The sequence below is a fragment of the Prunus mume genome, linkage group LG2 (assembly GCF_029339155.1).
Source record: "Prunus mume cultivar Tortuosa linkage group LG2, ASM2933915v1, whole genome shotgun sequence".
NCBI classification, from domain to species: Eukaryota; Viridiplantae; Streptophyta; class Magnoliopsida; order Rosales; family Rosaceae; genus Prunus; species Prunus mume.
The window spans coordinates 12,251,145-12,269,436 of record NC_142699.1 but is presented as its reverse complement, the minus strand read 5'-3'; the positions used below and the strand labels follow the sequence as shown (position 1 = coordinate 12,269,436).

Genomic DNA, 18,292 nt, shown 5'->3' with positions numbered 1-18,292 from the left:
TTTTGATCTATCTCTACAATATAAAAAAACCCTAACCCTAAACACTACCTATTTCCGATGCACTATACACCTAGCCTATAATCCTAGTGTGCCGCCGCCATCTACCTTTCTACCGTCGCCATTGCCTACCTTGCTACTGCCGCCATTGTCGCCAGCTCGGCATCCATCACCATGTCGAATATTGATGCCTTTATTTCTTCAATTGCTTCTGGTTCTACTTCATCTACTGCTTCTTCTACCCCTATTGTGATGGTTCATACTGAATCGTCCAACAACCTACTCTTTGGATTCAAATTGAATGGATTCAACTAAGCGACGTGGGTTTCGATGATCGAACTCTATGCTACTTCACAAGGAAAATTAGGTTACCTAACTCATGATTATGATGCCCGATATTCAAAAGATCCATAATTTGGAAAGTGGAAAAAAGATGATGCTACCATGAAAAGTTGGATAATGCACACTATGGAATCTAGTTTGTTGAATATGTGTTCTGCCTTATTTACTGTCGTGCTCACAAAGTTTTTGTATTTTGCTTTTATGTGTTCTTCTATGTGCCTTAATTGTTAGGATTTGTTAGTTGTTTCACTCATGGTTTATGACAAGGCCTTCTCTACAGTTGTTCGATTGGTCAATGTCAAGTATGGTGTTCTATGACTTGCTAGTCAAGTTGGGTATGCCAAATATCTTTGCCTCAACTTGAGGGGGAGTGTTGACGAGTCCTGACTTAGTTAGGATTTTGGTTACTTACCCATTTATCTAGTTCTATTATAATTGAGATTTATTTTCTATTGTAATTTATATTTATTTATTTTTATTGTAATTTGAATTTATTTGCTATTTTATTTAGGATTTTACTTCTTTATAAAAGTAAATTTAGGTTTTAGCTATAAAAAAAATTTCACTTTTGGAAAAAGCAAAAGCTTTTTTTAAAAAAACAGAAAAACATCTCAACTTTCAAACCAAAAACATAAATGTAAAGGATTCCTTAGAAATCCAAAAATAAATAAAGCAATTTTGTCCATTTTGCTTTTTTAAAAATTTCTCTCTCCTTTAGCCTTTTCCAAAGAATAAAGATATGCGCATATATGAATATATGCGCTACTTTGTTTGACAGTTAAAACGAGAGAGAAAGTGAGCTGTAGCCTAGCTACTTCTGTCACTGTGCAAATTGATAAACGAATATAGTAGCCGACTGCAAGAAAAAATTGGTATTTATTGGAAGCAGAGACCACGCCCTTAAAGCCCCCAACCCCTAACCTAATGGCTCCTCCCTCTCCCAACCATCTAAACTTCTCCTTTTCCATTTAAATACTTTATACTTTGGAAGGGATGAGGGGGTGGGGTTGAGGGAGGGGTCATCACTCATCATTCATGGACCACTCGTAATTCCAAAAGGTGTCCCCTTCCAAAACTTTAACACCATTTTTGTCCTCATAATTGAAGCTCGTGGCAATTAAGTTAAGACCATCGAAATCTCTTTTGAGATAGATCAATTATCAACATGCACTCAATTCTTTGAAGTATAATTCAAGTTCTGTAATTTTATTTTATTTCGTGTGTAATTGTAACACGGTCACAAAATGTTACATTCCGCTTATATTATTATCCGTGTTTATTTTTTATTTTTTATTATGTAACTTCTGGAGATGAACTTTTTGTCCCCATCTCAAGTGTTATTGAAGTCAAATATGAAGTACCCTAACTCAAATTGTTTAAAGGGAAAGAAAAATGTCGTCTATATTTAAACATCAAATCAAAATAGGAAGCTGAAAGATAATAAATTTTTTGTATTTGTCACCTTGACTCTACTTGTTTCCCAATTCCCATCCCCACAGTCGATGGCTACGGGACATTATTTTGTCTAGGAATCTGTACGAGTGCGGATCAATTGCAACCCCATGTGGCTGCTGTCAGTAATGCAATGTGCCAATCTGCATCTGCCAGTGGGTTCCTCTCTTAATCTCAGCTTAATTACTTGTAATCTAATAATAAAACGCGTCTGTATTATAAATTAATCTCAGTTTAATTCATCCCTTTTGAAATAGCAAATTAAACATCTGACCACGACCTGCAATAATTAGGGTTAGGGTTTAAAAGCATTTTATGAGTAGGATTTTGTACACGTATATATGATGTATGTGTTTATCAACACCCATTTATAGAAATCAAAAGTTTTGGTAGCTATACCTATACGTAGCAATAGAGTCGAGTTAGAGTTAGTATCTTTCTCTGTGTCATTATTGCAGTCTTGACATTAATGCAGGCGCACTTGCAAGTTAAATAATATCAAGTTGAGAAAACGTATAAAAAAGATTACCAAGTTTTAAAAGGCTAGTTCAGGAGGAGGATTGACTTGGGTGTATGTGTGTGTGTGTGTAAAACAATTCAGCCTTTCTGTTTGCTCTCTATTTTCCTTTTGACCAGGAGCTGCATGCACAGTGATCTCCATCAGCATTAGATAGAGAAGAAAACTGGGTTTGGCTAGATGACAAAAGGAAAGTCTCACTTTTGATACATGAACCATATCTCCAAATGTTTGTGGCCCTTTCTTTAACGATTGATACATGACAGGAAATTGCAACTTTGCAGTAATATTTGACCATTGTAGGGTGCAGGCAGGAGAGCCACAATGCAATATACAATATAATATAAGAAAAGGCAAGCATATAATTACATACATATATATATATATATATATTTGGCCAAAGGGAATTGGGAAATTAAGTTTCAACAACCACCAGCAATTTGCAAGCCACTAATTTCATAAAACTACCTCAGTGGGGGACAAGTAGATGACTATAGATGTTGTGCGCATGTGGGGTTATCTTTACACTAATCACAAAAGTTTTTAAGGGTTCCCCAGCCCAAACAATAATGTATATCCAATTAGGACATCCAGAATATGAGAGTATGACCTATTGAGAAATTGAATGCCCAAGTGACACAAATTTGATATATAATGGGCAAACACTACATTCATGATTTATGTCAACTTTGACTAAAAAAACTTATATCTCAATCATCTTCGTCGTCGGGTGATAAAAGAGATAAACGCACATTTGTAGTAAAATAAGGAATCTCTAGTCTAATATTGTAGTGTACACTATAGAGAATTGTTGAGAAAATGTATAAGGGAAGGCCAAAAGAGGTCGTTTTCAGCACTAGAAAGCTACGAAGTCTCTTTCGGCTTGAAAAATATTCAAGTCAATTTCGGCTTTTGTGGTTGTTTAAGGTGGAGCCCGAAAGGTCAATCCTTAATTAATATATAAATTGGATGATACCAAAAGGAGGGTTTGTTAGATTTTGTTTACTTCAAAAAAATGTAGTGTTATGATTTTGGTAGAGCATGAAAAGCCCAAACCTACAATATATAATAATTAGATATACGAGAGAGAGAGAGAGAGAGAGAGAGAGAGAGAAGATGGTTCATTATGTCTTTGTTTCCCTTTCAACATGTATATTTTTTATATATTAGTGAATTTATGTTCATATTTACGTAAAGAAGCTATGACTCAGCTAGTCAGGTATACTTTTCTCCCATTAATTTTTTTAAATTTTTTTTAAAACAAATGATTTTTTAATAGATATTAATTTTATACATATGAAATTACTAAATGACAATTTCCCCTATTATTATTTATGCTCCCTCAGCCTCACCAGCCTTATATTCATCAAATTTGAGCTTGGGCTACAACATTTCAAGCGAAGGCTCAAGTCCAGCCCATCATCGTTATGATATTAGATTGTACATTAATAAGGGATTAATTGACTGAATTAGAGTGGATATAACTTAATAATAATAATAATGTTTGCATTACAGATGGCTCTAGTGGGAGACGATAGATGCAGAAGGTGATGATGAAATCTACGGTCAGCAAACAAACCGAAGTTACACAAAGAATGAATAATTTTATTCTATTTCTAAAGGGAGATGGCTTGTTAATAAATCTCACAACATTCAAATATAGCTACTACTTGGCTCCAGATTTTGCAATAATATTAAATTATAAGATGGCACTGGCAGCAAGTTCGTTAATAATCTATGACATTATCTATTAAAAACATCTTCTCCAACAAACCTAAACCCCCAAAAGTGGTTCTCTACTGTTGCCTCCAAAATAAACAACAATTAATTCCATCTAGAACATAGATACATCAAAGAAAACTAAGGTTACCCCTACAACCAACATACGCTAGGCTATCAAACAATTCTAGCCACAAATCTGGGAATCATGCCGACGACGATGACAATTAAGATATAAACTAATGCACGGTCACAAGCGAGACTAGATAGATGATGATTAACTCTTGGTTCCTCTCCGTCGCTTCTTACCAGACTTGGTCTCACTTCCCTGTGCCTTGGATAAAGTTGGGGACTTCCTCTTTGTACTTTCTGTCACTTTCTCAGAATCGCTGGAGCTTTCCTTGATGTCCTCGCTGTCTTTCGCCTTCGAACCAGATTTCACCCTGCCCACCCCGTTGGCATTTGCTTTGCCACCACTTGCAGTGGATTTACCCTTGGAAATGGAGGCAGTCTTCGGTGTGCCCTGATTTGACTTCCCAGCTTTCTGTGTGTCTTGCTTCGATTTGGTGGAAGCTCTATGTGTGCTGCTGTCATCTTCCTTGGATTTGGTACTTTTCGGTGTCTGGCTATCATTGTTCTTCAATTTGCTGGATGTCTTCTGAACAACATCAACCGATTTACCACTACTCTTTAGGGTGTGATCCTTCAATTTTCCAATATGCTCATCATCTGATTTTCCAACAGTACCTTTGGATTTGCTATCAGCTTTACTGCCTTCTCTCGATTTACGACCAAATTTAGTAGCTCCACCTTTTGATCTGCCAGAGGAAGCTCCACCCCTAGAAAATTGACTTCATTTAGAAATTTACAGAAATAATGACCTCAATTTTTAGTAACACAAAATTGCACTCACAATTTGGGTGAGATATCCATCTTTTCTGCCTTAGTTGCCTCTTCAGCATTTATTTTCACTTTCCTCTTCAGAGGCCTGGTTATGACAGCAGAACATCAAGGAGGACATCACCACAATTTCCATAAAACAAACACTTGCCAAATATATAAAGCAAAATATAACAGACAGATCAGGAATCGAAACTTGATATTGAGGACTTTAGTTAGATCCTAAACCTTAAAACATAGAAATATACAGCAACAGATTTTCAGGTTTAAGTTTATGATTTAGGAAGTAGACTCCAGGCAGCAACGTTGGGGTGGTTTATCTGAATCATCCATCTTCAAGAAGAATCTAGGTGCCCATTGCTGGACAAGTTAAGACTGAAATACTGACTCAATATGCAAAACAGAAAAACATTAAAAGTTTCATCAACATAGCACAATTTTCAAGACAAGTCAAGTCAATGACACGAGAACAAATTTAGTACACGAGTGACATTCAACAGAATCAGAATATCTGGATGTCACATTCAATCTATGGTATGATGCAGAATATAGCTTTAAAATCTGAAGCTTAAAGACTAAATGTTAAGTTCTAAATTATATAGTACATATCAGAAGTGAAAAAAACATACACTTCAGAAGAGGCATCATGACTTGATTGATCAGTTTCTTGCTCCTGTTAACAAAAATATCTCAGTGCACAACTTAAGCAAGTAAAGATGAAAACTAGCAAATAGAATATGTCAGTTACCAACCTCGTCTGAGCCAAAATCACCTTCTATATACTCCCACTTCTCTTTTTTAAGATTTAGTACTTCTTGATCACCATCAATATACAATACCTATGGAAGAATGGCAAGAGTACAAAGAATTGAGGAATATCAGGTTTCATTTTTAGACAATAATAACATTAAAATGAAAAGTTTGTGATGAACTTTTCTAGCGATCAATTCAACTAAATACGAAAAAATATAGTGTACACAAAATCTATTAAAAAAAATTGAGACTTTCATAGTTAGCATCTCACCTTATGCTTCTTTTTAGCAGGATCAAAAGAATCAACAACACCTTTATAATACCTGTAAAATTATAAATCAGATATTACAGACAAACTAAAACTTCAAAATTTAAAACCATAAAGAAATTCCTTAATCTAGTTCTTCTATAAGAATCCTATTTAAAAGGAAAATTCAGCAGGAAACAATCTGTCCCCACCCCCATGAAAACTTTTTATTTTAAGGATAACAAAAAAAAAAGGAGAGAAACAAAGCAGGAGTCATCAAAAAGTTGCTAATGCTGAACTCTATTGAACAACCTAGTAGACTCTTATATGTGGACCTTCAAAACTCCCTAAAAGGCTGCAACAAAGGCACTGCATTTACGAGACATCTCTACTTACACCAAGTAACACTACTTTCAAGTGCAGATCAATAAATGTATAGCAAAAACAGTAGTACAATTTTAAGTGGTTTGGAATCATAATCACTACAGAAATAAGAAGAAAATATATTAGCACTTCTTAAACATAACAAATTGCATATAATATAGTGGATATTGAAATTGAAAGCTAATATACGTTGTGCCCATATAGGTTGAGATATAATAACCAAAAAAAAAAATATTGAGAAAATATTGACCAAACAGTTACGTGCAAACTCCTGCATTGCATAAGAGAAATATTGAGAAAACATTGAACCGAAGGTAAGCACATACCTACGATCTTTCGGCCACCAAACTTGAATCTTTGAACCAACCACATCCTCACCAAAATCTTTGGCACCAGATCCCTGAAAAGGTAATAAACCAGTAAGACTTCATGCATAAGCAAAATCAAATGAGTCTTTAAGCAAACTTAAAGTGTTGAATACAAGCATAAGCATGATTACTTGAATTGTATGAACACTTGAAAAAACCTAAAATATAGAAGGTTGATAGCAATTGATGGGATAAAGGACTAAGAACACTAAAAAAAAAAAAATTGGATAAAACATACAAATTGCAACGAAATAGACTAAAGCATGTATACCTTCTCTTTTCCTGAAGCACGCTTCCTCTTTGAATTTGTCTTAGGAGTCTCCTCCAGGGGAGGTTCGTCCTTGGTTGATTTTGTGGCCTTCTTAGGTGTTGACATCATCTCCTAAATAACAGCAGTTATTTTGTTTAAAATGTATTTAACAATAGAAATCAATGAAAAAAATATCAAAGGCATAACTGCAAAGCCAATAAGAAAGTACTTTGTCATCATCTTTAGATGAAGATTTTGTTGCATCCTTTCCAGGAGTAACTTTTCCACGACCACGCCTTTTCTTATCTTCTGGTTGCTTTATAGAGGAACCATCATCTGTTTTAGTGCTTCCATCTACCTTCTTAGCTGATTTCTGGTTTGCCTCTGAATCACTTGTGGTGCCACTTTCCTTTCTAGATGCATCCACGACAATTGGATTTTTATTCTCATTAGAAATACCACCAGACCCCCTTTTCCCCGTGCGTCTACTTGGTTTTAATTCTGAATCACTTGTCCCATCAGTTGCCTTATTGGGTTCATCATCTGCAAATGCTGCCGCCCCTTTATTGGAACTATCTTTCTTCCTGTTCCGTCCAGCCTTTTTGGAACGACTTTCATCAGGAAGGCTCTCACTTGCGGACCGAGAAGCAACAACAGCAGATTCCTTCTCCAATGCCTTTGAAGAGAGGTTAACATCAGATCCTTTCTCCTTTTCTGATGGCACAGCTGCCTCCTCAGAAGGAGCCTCGTGAGGTGAACTCGGAACATCTTCTGTGACACTTTTATGGTCAGGTTGTGTCTCAGTATCTTCCTCATTATCAACTTCTCGATTTTCTGAAGGTTCTGTTGAATTTGTTGACAAATTATAATCCCCTGCCTTTTCCTTCATAGCTTGTTCTGGAATTTGTTCTGCATCAACAGCTTTCTGAGTCTCCAAACTATCAGGTTCAGCATTACTTGATGCATTTGGATCTTTCTGATCCCCAGTATCGTCACCCTCCTCCTGCTTCTTTAAGGCAATTGACTCAGCAAAAGAGTCATCTTCTCCAGTCTCTGTATTACCATTGTTCATAACTAACTGCGAGGATTTGTCAATAGCAGGATCAACTTGGTCAGGAGAAACTGCTGCTTCAGCCTTCCCTTTATCCACCTGGAAAGACAGAGAACGAGTAAAATAACACACTTCAATCCAATAAATTAAGAGTAAGCGTGGTTTTCCAACCTCAACTCTCACCCTAATCGAACTTAACCCCCCGACCTAAAAAGTCAGCCAATTTAGCCCTTGCCGTTAAGTTTTTCGAATTTCTTCCAAATTACCATTAATAATAAGAGTAAATTTGTAATTTTTAGTAAAATAAAAGGTCAAATATACAAAACCAAAACCAAAATAATCAAATCAAATAACCAGCCAACCACAGCCCCACCCTCTTCCCCACAGCCCCATCCTACCATCTGCCACAACTCAACCCCTTGTTGTGAATGAGGCCGAAGATCGATAAAGGAACTTAGAGTGAGACTGAAATAAGGAATCTTTTGAAGACCCAAAACCAATGAACTCTCAAATATCTTGTGACAATGGTGCAGACCCAAACCATTTTGAAGACCTGGAACACTTGGGAGTTTTAATTAAGGAGCAGATGCAGTTGGGCCTAAGTAGAGAGAGAGAGAGAGAGAGCTCGAACAATCATATGCTGGCACTTAAAGATATGGAAGGCCAAAAATGCAATTCTACAAAGTGAGTGGAGTTATAGGTCTTCCTCAGTCACAATGGTTCAGTCATGTTGTGATGGTTGTTTCAGATCCATGTATCATTTCTTTTATTATATTTATTTTATAAAAATATTTTGGTTTTTAATGATATTTATAAAATAAAAAACTTAAATAGTAAGTCACGTGACTTTTAGGATGGAAAAATTGATGAAATTTGAAAATTTTGACGGGCCAAATTGAATGTTCCAATGAGTTCGGGTGCGAAATTGGCTGATTTTTTAGTTTAGGGGGTTAAGTTTGATTAGGTAGTTGAGGTCGTAAAATGGCTCAAAACCCTAAAATTAATGTGTATAAATAAATAGAAGCGCAAAGTATATAAAAATTTATAAAGGAGTTGACAGAAGAAGACACAACTCACCTGGGCAGCCTCATCAGAAGATTCCCTAATTGCTGACTTGTCCTCAGCAGCCTGAAGTATCAATGGTTAATACAAATTGCTGACTTGATTCACAAAGACAAATAACAATACAAAGACATCACCGGCCAATAACAGGCTGTTTGACCTTGGGCATGAAACAACGGGAACAAGAAACCCTCTTGTGTCACACCAAACCACCTCTACCCTAAGAGGAGGAAGAAAAAAAAAGGCATGCTGTGGCATCTTAGATAATCATCAATGTTCTCGGACAAGTTACCAAAGGATTAAGGGTAAAAAATCAAACCAGCGATCAAACTAGAGTTGTCAACTAATTGTTATTAGCTGTTCATTTTTCTCAGAAACACCAAAGAAAAAAATGTACCTACCGTCCAAAACATCAAAGAGGCAAGGCCCATACATCTATGGGTTACCCTAAACTCTTCAATTTTCAAAAACCACTCTTGCTCTCACTTGTTAAAGAGAAATAATAACAATACATACATTTCCTCCCAAATCTCCAGACTCTCTCTCAATAAAATAATGAACATCAATGTCTTAATAATATGAAAATCTTACCACATTTTCATCAGCATCAAAACCTTCGTTCGGCTCATCATCACCAGCTGCCTCTTGGCATATCGAGGCTACAACTTTACTATAATCATCTAAAGCAATGCCCAAGCATTTGACTTGCTCTATCATGTAAGGCTTAAGTTTAGTAGCACAGCTTTCAAGTACTCTCTCCCCCAACTTCCTTGCAATTGGTAATATATCCTGGAGGAAAAAATAATAATTAGCAAATTGAAAAATAAAACAGGAAGTAGAAAGTACTAATTGTCAATAAAAAACAATGACTTACCTCATTGTCATTTTTCACACTATCTAATAAGGGAGATATTAGCTCAAGAGAAATATCCTCACTTTCTTCTAAAACAAGAGTCATAATCGTCTCCATTGATGAGAAAACATTTTCTGGGTGATAGTCCCTGAAAACATTAAGAGCCAAACATATAAGGTTCAGTTTTCAACAATGTATCAGCTTACAAGTCTTACTCCACAAGTGGAAGCAAACATTCCTGAAAGTATATATATACACACATAAAGTAATGACAATAACTCAACTTAAGACTTTGTACCTTATTGACTTAAGGAAATGCTGGAACATTTCAAGAATCAATGCATCACATTCAAGATCCAACATCACCACACATGACCGGACCTTGGCAACAGTTTCAAGAATCGAAGTCCTCTTTGCATATGATCGGCTGGACTTGTCATATAGATCCTCAAATGAAGATACGATAAGCTGAAAGACCTCCTGCATGCATATACAATTTAAGAAGATTAAATTTTCTTTAAAATATGGAATATGTGTAGACAAGACAGATGAAGAATCAGTATGACCTAGATCAACTCCAGGTACCTTCATTTGGTCATCATCATAAGGTGCATCAGGTGCAGTTATTCTTGTTATCTCACTGATGCAAGATGCAACAGCAACTTTGACATCAGGATCTGAATGCCTTAAAAGCTGCTCAGCAACCAAAGCTTTCTGTGACGGAGAAAGAGCAGTTTGCATTGACTTGGTAGGTGATTGCTCTACCTTTGATAGACAACTCTCGACACTCTTAACATCACCAGGAGAAAAAAAAACAAAATATTAGCCAAAGCTAGTGACCTTGAGAACAACAAAATAAATCAATAATATTTAATTATCCGATTGCAAAATTTTTGAAACTAAGGGCCATAACCATTCATTGATGATAGTTAAGATGTGAAGTGCCCTTCATTACGAGGTTAAGAGTGGTGAAGATTTCAAGTGACATGACTACTCTCCTATTTTTTCACTACTCTTTATAAGTCTTTGACACCCAAATCCTACATATGGGATTCAGAATACAATCATGTGTCATGTATTAATGTTAGTTGCTGAGCCTGGAACAACTCGTCAACGACAAAAATAAGGTTCTCCTTCAATGGAAGGATAAAAAAGGCAAATAAAACCAATTGAAACCAAAGAGACAAGAATTAAACACCACCGAAACGAGAAGATTGTCATTCTTCCACCTAAGCCAAATATGTTCAAAAACATTAAATTAACTTTATTTGAAACCAGAGAAAGAAAAATTTAACATCGACAAGTTTCTATGAAAATTACATTAACCGGAACCTGGAAAGAAAGAATATACAACAGTAACAAATTTTAAAATAAATAACAACAAATAACTGGCCTTCATTTTAAGAAAGGTACCAATAATAAATTCACTTAGAAAACATGATGCATACAGGGAGAAATGAACAGCAATGCAAACCTCAATTAATAAAGCTCCTTTTCAGGAAAGTGTAATGCAAAGTAACCAAAAATATTTACATTACTTTCTTTCCAAATATCTACTAGGGACAAGCATAGGACAAATATCCAAAACGAAATGACTTTCCTGAGCATTAAATGAAACTTGAAATGATCGGCCTTCAATTTGATTTCTTAGATATGGTGAACATGAATAACGTATCTTCATATTCATGTTGGGAGATCATTTGTATTTCCTTTGCTGTACATGATAAAAACTAACCTTAAAATTATCTAAAACCTTCATCATTCTTAAAAATTAAAACTTAATTGGTAGTACATGAAATGCGTAAACCATATTATCATCGCACTGTGCAGTAAACCACATAAATATGCATCATTTACTTTTACTTTGGCTAGGCATAATTGACATTAACGTACCACTTTTAGACCTGTGTTATGTTCACACTGAGGGATAAAAAGAGTAAAATACTAAGAAGCCTAAAAGGAAAGTGAGCCAGAGACACAAACCCCGCGTCCTCAACCTCATGAAAACACAACATTACGGCATAGAAAGGCTACCTAGGACTTCATGCATGGCATATGAAAGTACTGTTCGTGCCTAAAGCTTAAAGAGGATAAGAATAACCGATAATACAAGCAATACCAATCACATGAACATGCAGCGCAAGATTAAAATGGGAAAAAGACTTTAGAACGGATCGTCAAAAAATAAAACCGTGGAAATTGTATAAAACCACTTAATTCCCACATCAGAAGATTTCATAACAATAAAATTCGAAACTCATTTCACTAAATTGACAACTAACCACACAGAAAGGAGTACAATAAAATAAAAACGCGAAATTAACCATTGAACAAAAACCACTGAAAGGCACAAACTTCACCGTTCCAAAAGAAAACGAAATAGAAAACCATAACCATTTGAAAGGGAATTGGGGCTTACGTCGAGAAGAGGAAGGAGGTCTTCGACGGAAGACGGAGGTTCCAAGAGCTGATTCCCAGCTTCCGTAAGCTGGGCTTCGAGCTCCTTGTCTGCCGACGCCATTGTTGCGCGCTTTCCTATTTCTTGCTTTAGATCCTTGACAATCTCGCAGCTCTAGCCCTAATTTCACACCATTGAAGGCCTAGAACCACACGAATCGATGAGAGAGAGCGATCGGAAAAGTTTAGGAGAGAGAAAGCTAGGGTTTTCCCCTTCTTTCTTTTTAGAGAGAGAAAGTGAATAAGAGTTTTCGATATTGTTTTTGCATATAAAAATTATTTATGTCGTTCATTCACTCGCTCGCTCTCGTTTATATTTTTTCTTTTTTATACCGTCTCTCTCTCTCTCTCTCTCTCTCTCTCATCCCATACCACTCTCGGAGCCTCAGTCGTTGTTTGTGCTAAATAAATAAATTTTTATTTTCTGCCCTTAAAAAGAGAATCCAGCGAAGCTTGGCTCGGAATCCGCGGGATTGTGAATTGGAGTTCAATTTGAGATTTCAAATCCGCCTTTGGATCTTATTGGTGGGGCCCACCTAGTGGTCCTTCAACGGCTAGATTTATCGCTGCGTTTCCTTTTTCTTGGGAAGACTTTTTTTTTTTATTTCCCCCAAAACTGAATAAAATGTCTAGAGTCTCCAGTCTTCCCGTGCTGTCTCTGTGATTTGTATAATAAAATACGTATAGTGATTTGTATAATAAAATATGTATAGTGATTTTATATTGTAAAAGGAATATATATATACACAGAGCTATATATATGATGAGTTTAAAGGCCAGTTTAGCATTATTGTGTTGTGAAAATAATCGCTATTAAATTTGCTGTAAGATAAAGTAGTTTGGTGTTTGGTAAATGTTTTGTTAAAAGTGATGTTGATACAATGATCATTTTCTAAAGGCTCGTTTGGGAGTGATTTTGGATATGCCAAAAACACTTCTATGGAGAATTACTTCTCCAAATAATCACCTTAAGTTGTTTTAAGTGATTTTATGAAGAAGCACATAGGAAGTGCTTCTGCAAATAATCACTTAAAATCACTTAAAGTGATTATATGGAGAATCATATGAGAGGTAGTTCTCCCTATAAGTGATTTGCTGTAAGATAAAGTAGTTTGGTGTTTGGTAATTTTTTGTGTGAAAATATTGTGAGCTATGTATAATGACTAAAAATGACATTATGTTAAAATGACTTTTTTGTTAAAGAGTTTGATAAAAGGGAAAACACTTTCACTCTCACTTATATATATATATATATATATGTGTGTGTGTTTTTTGTATTAAATATGTTTTCATCACACCCTTACAAATTATTTTAATTATAAATTAAATAAAGTACTATGTTAAAAATTAAATATTTGTATCCAAATGCTCTACACTAATGTTTCAAGTTAAATCAATATATTCCATTAATAATAAATATTCTGGCAAAGAACCAAATAACACAAAAACAAGAACAGAAAAAAATATACAAATAAAAATCAATATCAACAACTATTTAAGTTAAAACCCTATAAATAAAAGAGAAAGAGTGTGTTTCAATTGAGAATAAATAAACATAATATGCCTCTTACCTGAGTCTTATGGCTTCTCAAGAGTGTGCTTCAATTGATTCAATCAGAAAAAATAATATGAAGAATAAAAGAGATTAAAGATAATGAGAACTCTATGGAAAATATGGCGTGAAGAAACAAAAGGATGCGAAGGAGAAAACACACGAATATAAGAGATTGTGTGAAATAGATTGGGGTATTTTCTGAAGTTCGTAAATTTCATTAAATCTAGCGCACCTCATTAGTTTTTTTTCCTTATAACTTTATCTCACATCAATTTTTAACAATAAAGGATTTTATCATAGTTTACCAAATAGGCTGGACTTCTCAAAAAAAAAAAAATAATCATTTATAACCCCAAATAAGCAATGCCAAACAGACACTAAGCATCATATAAAATGACTTGTGATTTAATTGTCATTATTAAATTGCATTTGGTAATTTTTTTAATCGATAAGTATAAAATAAAGATAATATTCCTTTGGTATCCATAGGCCATGGAATCTTATCATATTCGGCAAATCCAAGTTAATAAAAGCTCTCTTTGGCAAAACAAAACAAAAAAAGTACAGAAAATCTCTCAAATTTTAAGCGGGAAAAAGACAGGAATGATTACTTCACTTACAAAAGTAATAAAAAAGGATGGTGTAATTTAGGAGGACCGGGGAGGATGGACAAGTAACTGCATTTTAAATACCTTCCTTTTCTTTTCTTTTTCTAATATATATATATATATATATATTAATTATGGAAACTATTTTTATTACAAAAATATTTATAAGTGATTTTTTTTACAAGTTGATAGTTTAAACTATTCTAACGTTCATAAAAATATATCAAACTCTGGTTTACAGAATCGAGTATATTACATTGGCCAATTGATCTAAACCATATTTATATTGATATTCTTTTATAAAATTGGACCATGCATATGGAACAACACACATTATAGAAGGAAGGAAGATTTTAATCGATTTTTATTTCCTAATATATTATGAGGATTTAGAGAAAAAAATAGTTGGTTGATTAGTCGTCAATTCAACTAAAATTAGTTGACCACGAATCCAATCATGTTGCATTTATGATAGTGTGTCATGGTGGGTTGGGGGAAATTTTAAAATTTTAGCCTTTTAGTAACTATTTTTAAAAAAAATTTATTTAAAGTTTTTAGTTGTGCTTGTCGAATAACATGGAGGGATCGGTGAGTGGTACTTATCGTTGGGCGAAGAGGAGGTTTGTTTGACCAATAAGAATGGGGAATTATTTTTCATAAATATTTAATAAACCACTCATGTGCGATCACACATCAACGGCTGAAAACCACTCATGTGCGATCACACATCCGGCTGAAAACCACTCATGTGCGACTGCAAAAAGCGGCTACTGCCTTGCGGGCACCGATTAATGGGATTGGGTCCAACCCGGCCCATTAATAAGCCCAATTATGCTTGTATCAATCATTTTTCACTGGCTTCCTCAAGAATCCGAAGCCTTTTGGGCCGCAACGCGGTTTTACATCATACGTCCAGTAACAACCTTCCATGTCAATACAATGCCAACGTGTCACGCTCCCATTCGCTGATCCCATGTCACAGCAGCAGCGCTCTCCAACCAGAAAAAAGACTCATGCATTCACAAGTACAGGCAAAGAGAGAGAGAGAAAGAGTCACAGTCACAGATCGAAACCCCAAAAGGCCAAATCCCTAAGTTCACATTTCCAAATCCCAAATCCAGATTTCCAGTTCCCTTTTGTAGGGGAGTCTCACCGTGGCTTCTTCAGGTTCGCCGAGTTTGAGTCGAAGAAAACCCTCCAACTCTTCTGCTCCGTCGTCTTCCACAGAGCCGGGCCGGGTCGTGGGGCGAGTCACAGTACCCAGGCGGGCTTCGGAGCCTGAGTTTCCCTTCTGGCAACAGAACTGGTTCATAGCATTACTCTTTGGTATGGCGATGGGTTTCTTCTGCCTTGCTCTGTTCCTCATCTTCGGCCTCGATCTCGATACAGGCTACGCTGCTTCCGCTTCTACCTCCGAGGGCGTCGAGGTTCATATCCACCTCCATTTCCTATTTGATTTGATATTTTTTGGGAATTTTGTATAATTGAATTGCGATTGGGCAGGTGACGTACGGGACTGTGCTGAAGCTGATGCACGAGAAGACCAAGTTTCGCCTGCATTCCCACGACGTGCCGTATGGTTCTGGTAGTGGTCAGCAGTCTGTCACTGGTTTTCCCAACGTTGACGATGCAAATAGCTACTGGGTATGGTGTTCTCTTCTGTTTCTCCTCGTCTCTGTTTCTTGGGTGTGGTTTGGTTACAGTTACTGAACTGGGTTTTCGTTTGCAGATTGTTAGACCTGAGCTCGAAACAGCTGCCAAGCAAGGTGATAGCATTCCAAGTGGGACAATTATCAGGTTGCAGCACATGAAGACTAGGAAATGGCTGCACAGCCATTTGCATGCCTCCCCCATAACTGGCAACCAAGAGGTTTCAAAACTCTTATTTTTCTTACCAACCTTTCGTAATGGTCATTGGTCAAGCATTATTTATTTTTGTTTTGTATGCTTGTACTTGTGTTTGTCGGGCTTACTTGTAATTATGAATTGGTGACCCACTGAATATTAGAATCTTTGCTGCGACCTGATTTTGTATATGGCTTTTCCAGTATTATTTGTAGACAGTTTGAATCTGTTTCCTTTTGTATAATCAAGTGTGGGGCCATTATTACGCCTGAAATGACTTGCATAATCCATTCGGTGTAGGTGAGCTGCTTTGGGGGAGAATCTGAATCTGATACTGGTGATCACTGGAGGTGAGAAGCGAATTGATTTGTTCATAGGAGGTTAGGCCGTATTTTTCATCTTCATTGCTCATGATTTGGGTTGGTGTGGTATTTTGTAGGGTTATGATTGAAGGGAGTGGGAAGACCTGGAAGCAGGATCAAAGGGTTCGAATTCAGCATGTCGACACAGGTGTTTATCTACATAGTCATGACAAGAAGTACACCCGCATTGCTGGGGGACAGCAGGAGGTAAGAATAATGAAACTAAACTCCATATCTCCACCAGTAAATGAAAACGAAATTTCTAAGCTCGTTGGTCACTTGCGTTTTTTTTGGGGTTTCTGTTGGTGCATTGAGTCTGGATTGTTAATAATGGTGTTTATTACTGATTATGTCCAATACTCTTAATGATTTGTTTTACTTTTACACCTATCTCTGGCTTTTACATTTACGCATTTTCTTGATTTGGTGGTGTACTAGACATTCCAATAATTCTGTAAAGTCTGTATGTTGTAAACTAAATAGCTTGAATTTGATTGCTTTCAGTGTGTTCCGCGGCTTAACAAAGAAATTTTACAATAAGTTATTGCAATGTTAGTGTTAAGCTGGGCAAGAAATGTTATTTCAAATATAATTGTCATATCTATGGAAAACAATTTTATTTTATTTATTTATTCCATTTATGTAACAATAGTGGAGATAAACTTTTTGATAAATCATTGTTGAAGTTGTGCTAAATATTATCCTTTCACTATGATCTAGGTTTGCGCTGTCAGAGAAAAACGCGCAGACAATGTTTGGTTGGCAGCCGAAGGCGTGTACCTCCCGGTCGCTGAAACCAAGTAGATTCTAGTAATTTAGGATGAATCACTCTATAAAAACAGGTATACGGGTTTTGGAATTTTTTGGTGGCTGGTACCTGGTCCCATAATAGTTGTAGCAGATGTTGTAATGAAGGAAGATATGTTTTAACAATACAATGTTATCTGATATTGTTAATGTTGTTTTCCTCTGGAACTTTCCCCTGTATCTTGTGCTATATCGTTTTAGTGATTAAGCAAATGATTAAGTGGTCAGCTTTAGCTGAATTAATGAACTGTGACATCACACAATTGAAGATGTCCATGAACGCCATCTAAGCTGCAATGGGCAGAACACTAGTTTTCGTTGATTTCTTTTGGTTGTGGGCTTTTGTTAATTGAAATGAGAGTTTCAACTCCAATGCATTTCTAGCCCACATGAGTATTCTCATTTGGGCAATTTACTTTCAAAGCAAAAGCCCGTTGAGCTCAAAAGGGATGGGAAGGTTATAATGAGGAGTTTAAAGTGAGGGAAGGCTTCAAGAAGGCTTCTTTTTACAGGAACATAAGTATGGTACGGGCTCTTTGCTGAAGTCACTGGGTACCCACTTATCATCCCTAGTCGTATTCCATTCCACTAGTGAGAAATTGACCTTTGCTGGGCTGGGGCACCCCTACGGCTTTTGGGTAATTGTCCTCCATATCAGTGGTCCTTCCTCGTACCTAACTCTGCTGCAAGCTTGTCGTCCAACTTGCAACTTTGAATACGAATTAATTGATCATATTTCTCACTCAACAGATATAATTCATCA

The 18,292-nt window shown here is 36.1% G+C and overlaps 2 protein-coding genes across 2 annotated transcripts; one reads left to right on the top strand and one right to left on the bottom strand.

Annotated features, from left to right (window-relative positions):
* Positions 1–4,031: 4,031 nt before the first annotated feature.
* LOC103320746 (sister chromatid cohesion protein PDS5 homolog C) lies at positions 4,032–12,758 on the bottom strand. Its single transcript, XM_008222464.3, has 14 exons — positions 12,315–12,758; positions 10,481–10,684; positions 10,194–10,375; positions 9,917–10,043; positions 9,634–9,831; positions 9,058–9,108; positions 7,159–8,079; positions 6,951–7,061; positions 6,638–6,711; positions 5,952–6,003; positions 5,680–5,766; positions 5,557–5,600; positions 4,941–5,015; positions 4,032–4,866 (listed from the first exon to the last, which is right to left on the bottom strand). Exons 1-14 carry the CDS (start codon positions 12,414–12,416, stop codon positions 4,305–4,307), a joined length of 2,790 nt encoding a protein of 929 aa, XP_008220686.2. The 5' UTR covers positions 12,417–12,758; the 3' UTR covers positions 4,032–4,304.
* Positions 12,759–15,544: 2,786 nt separating this feature from the next.
* Positions 15,545–17,697, top strand: SDF2 (stromal cell-derived factor 2-like protein precursor). The gene is made up of 6 exons (XM_008222465.2): positions 15,545–15,942; positions 16,019–16,159; positions 16,245–16,385; positions 16,661–16,710; positions 16,800–16,929; positions 17,443–17,697. The coding sequence occupies exons 1-6, from the start codon at positions 15,844–15,846 to the stop codon at positions 17,524–17,526; spliced, it is 645 nt and encodes a 214-aa protein (XP_008220687.1). The 5' UTR covers positions 15,545–15,843; the 3' UTR covers positions 17,527–17,697.
* The last annotated feature ends 595 nt before the right edge of the window (positions 17,698–18,292 follow it).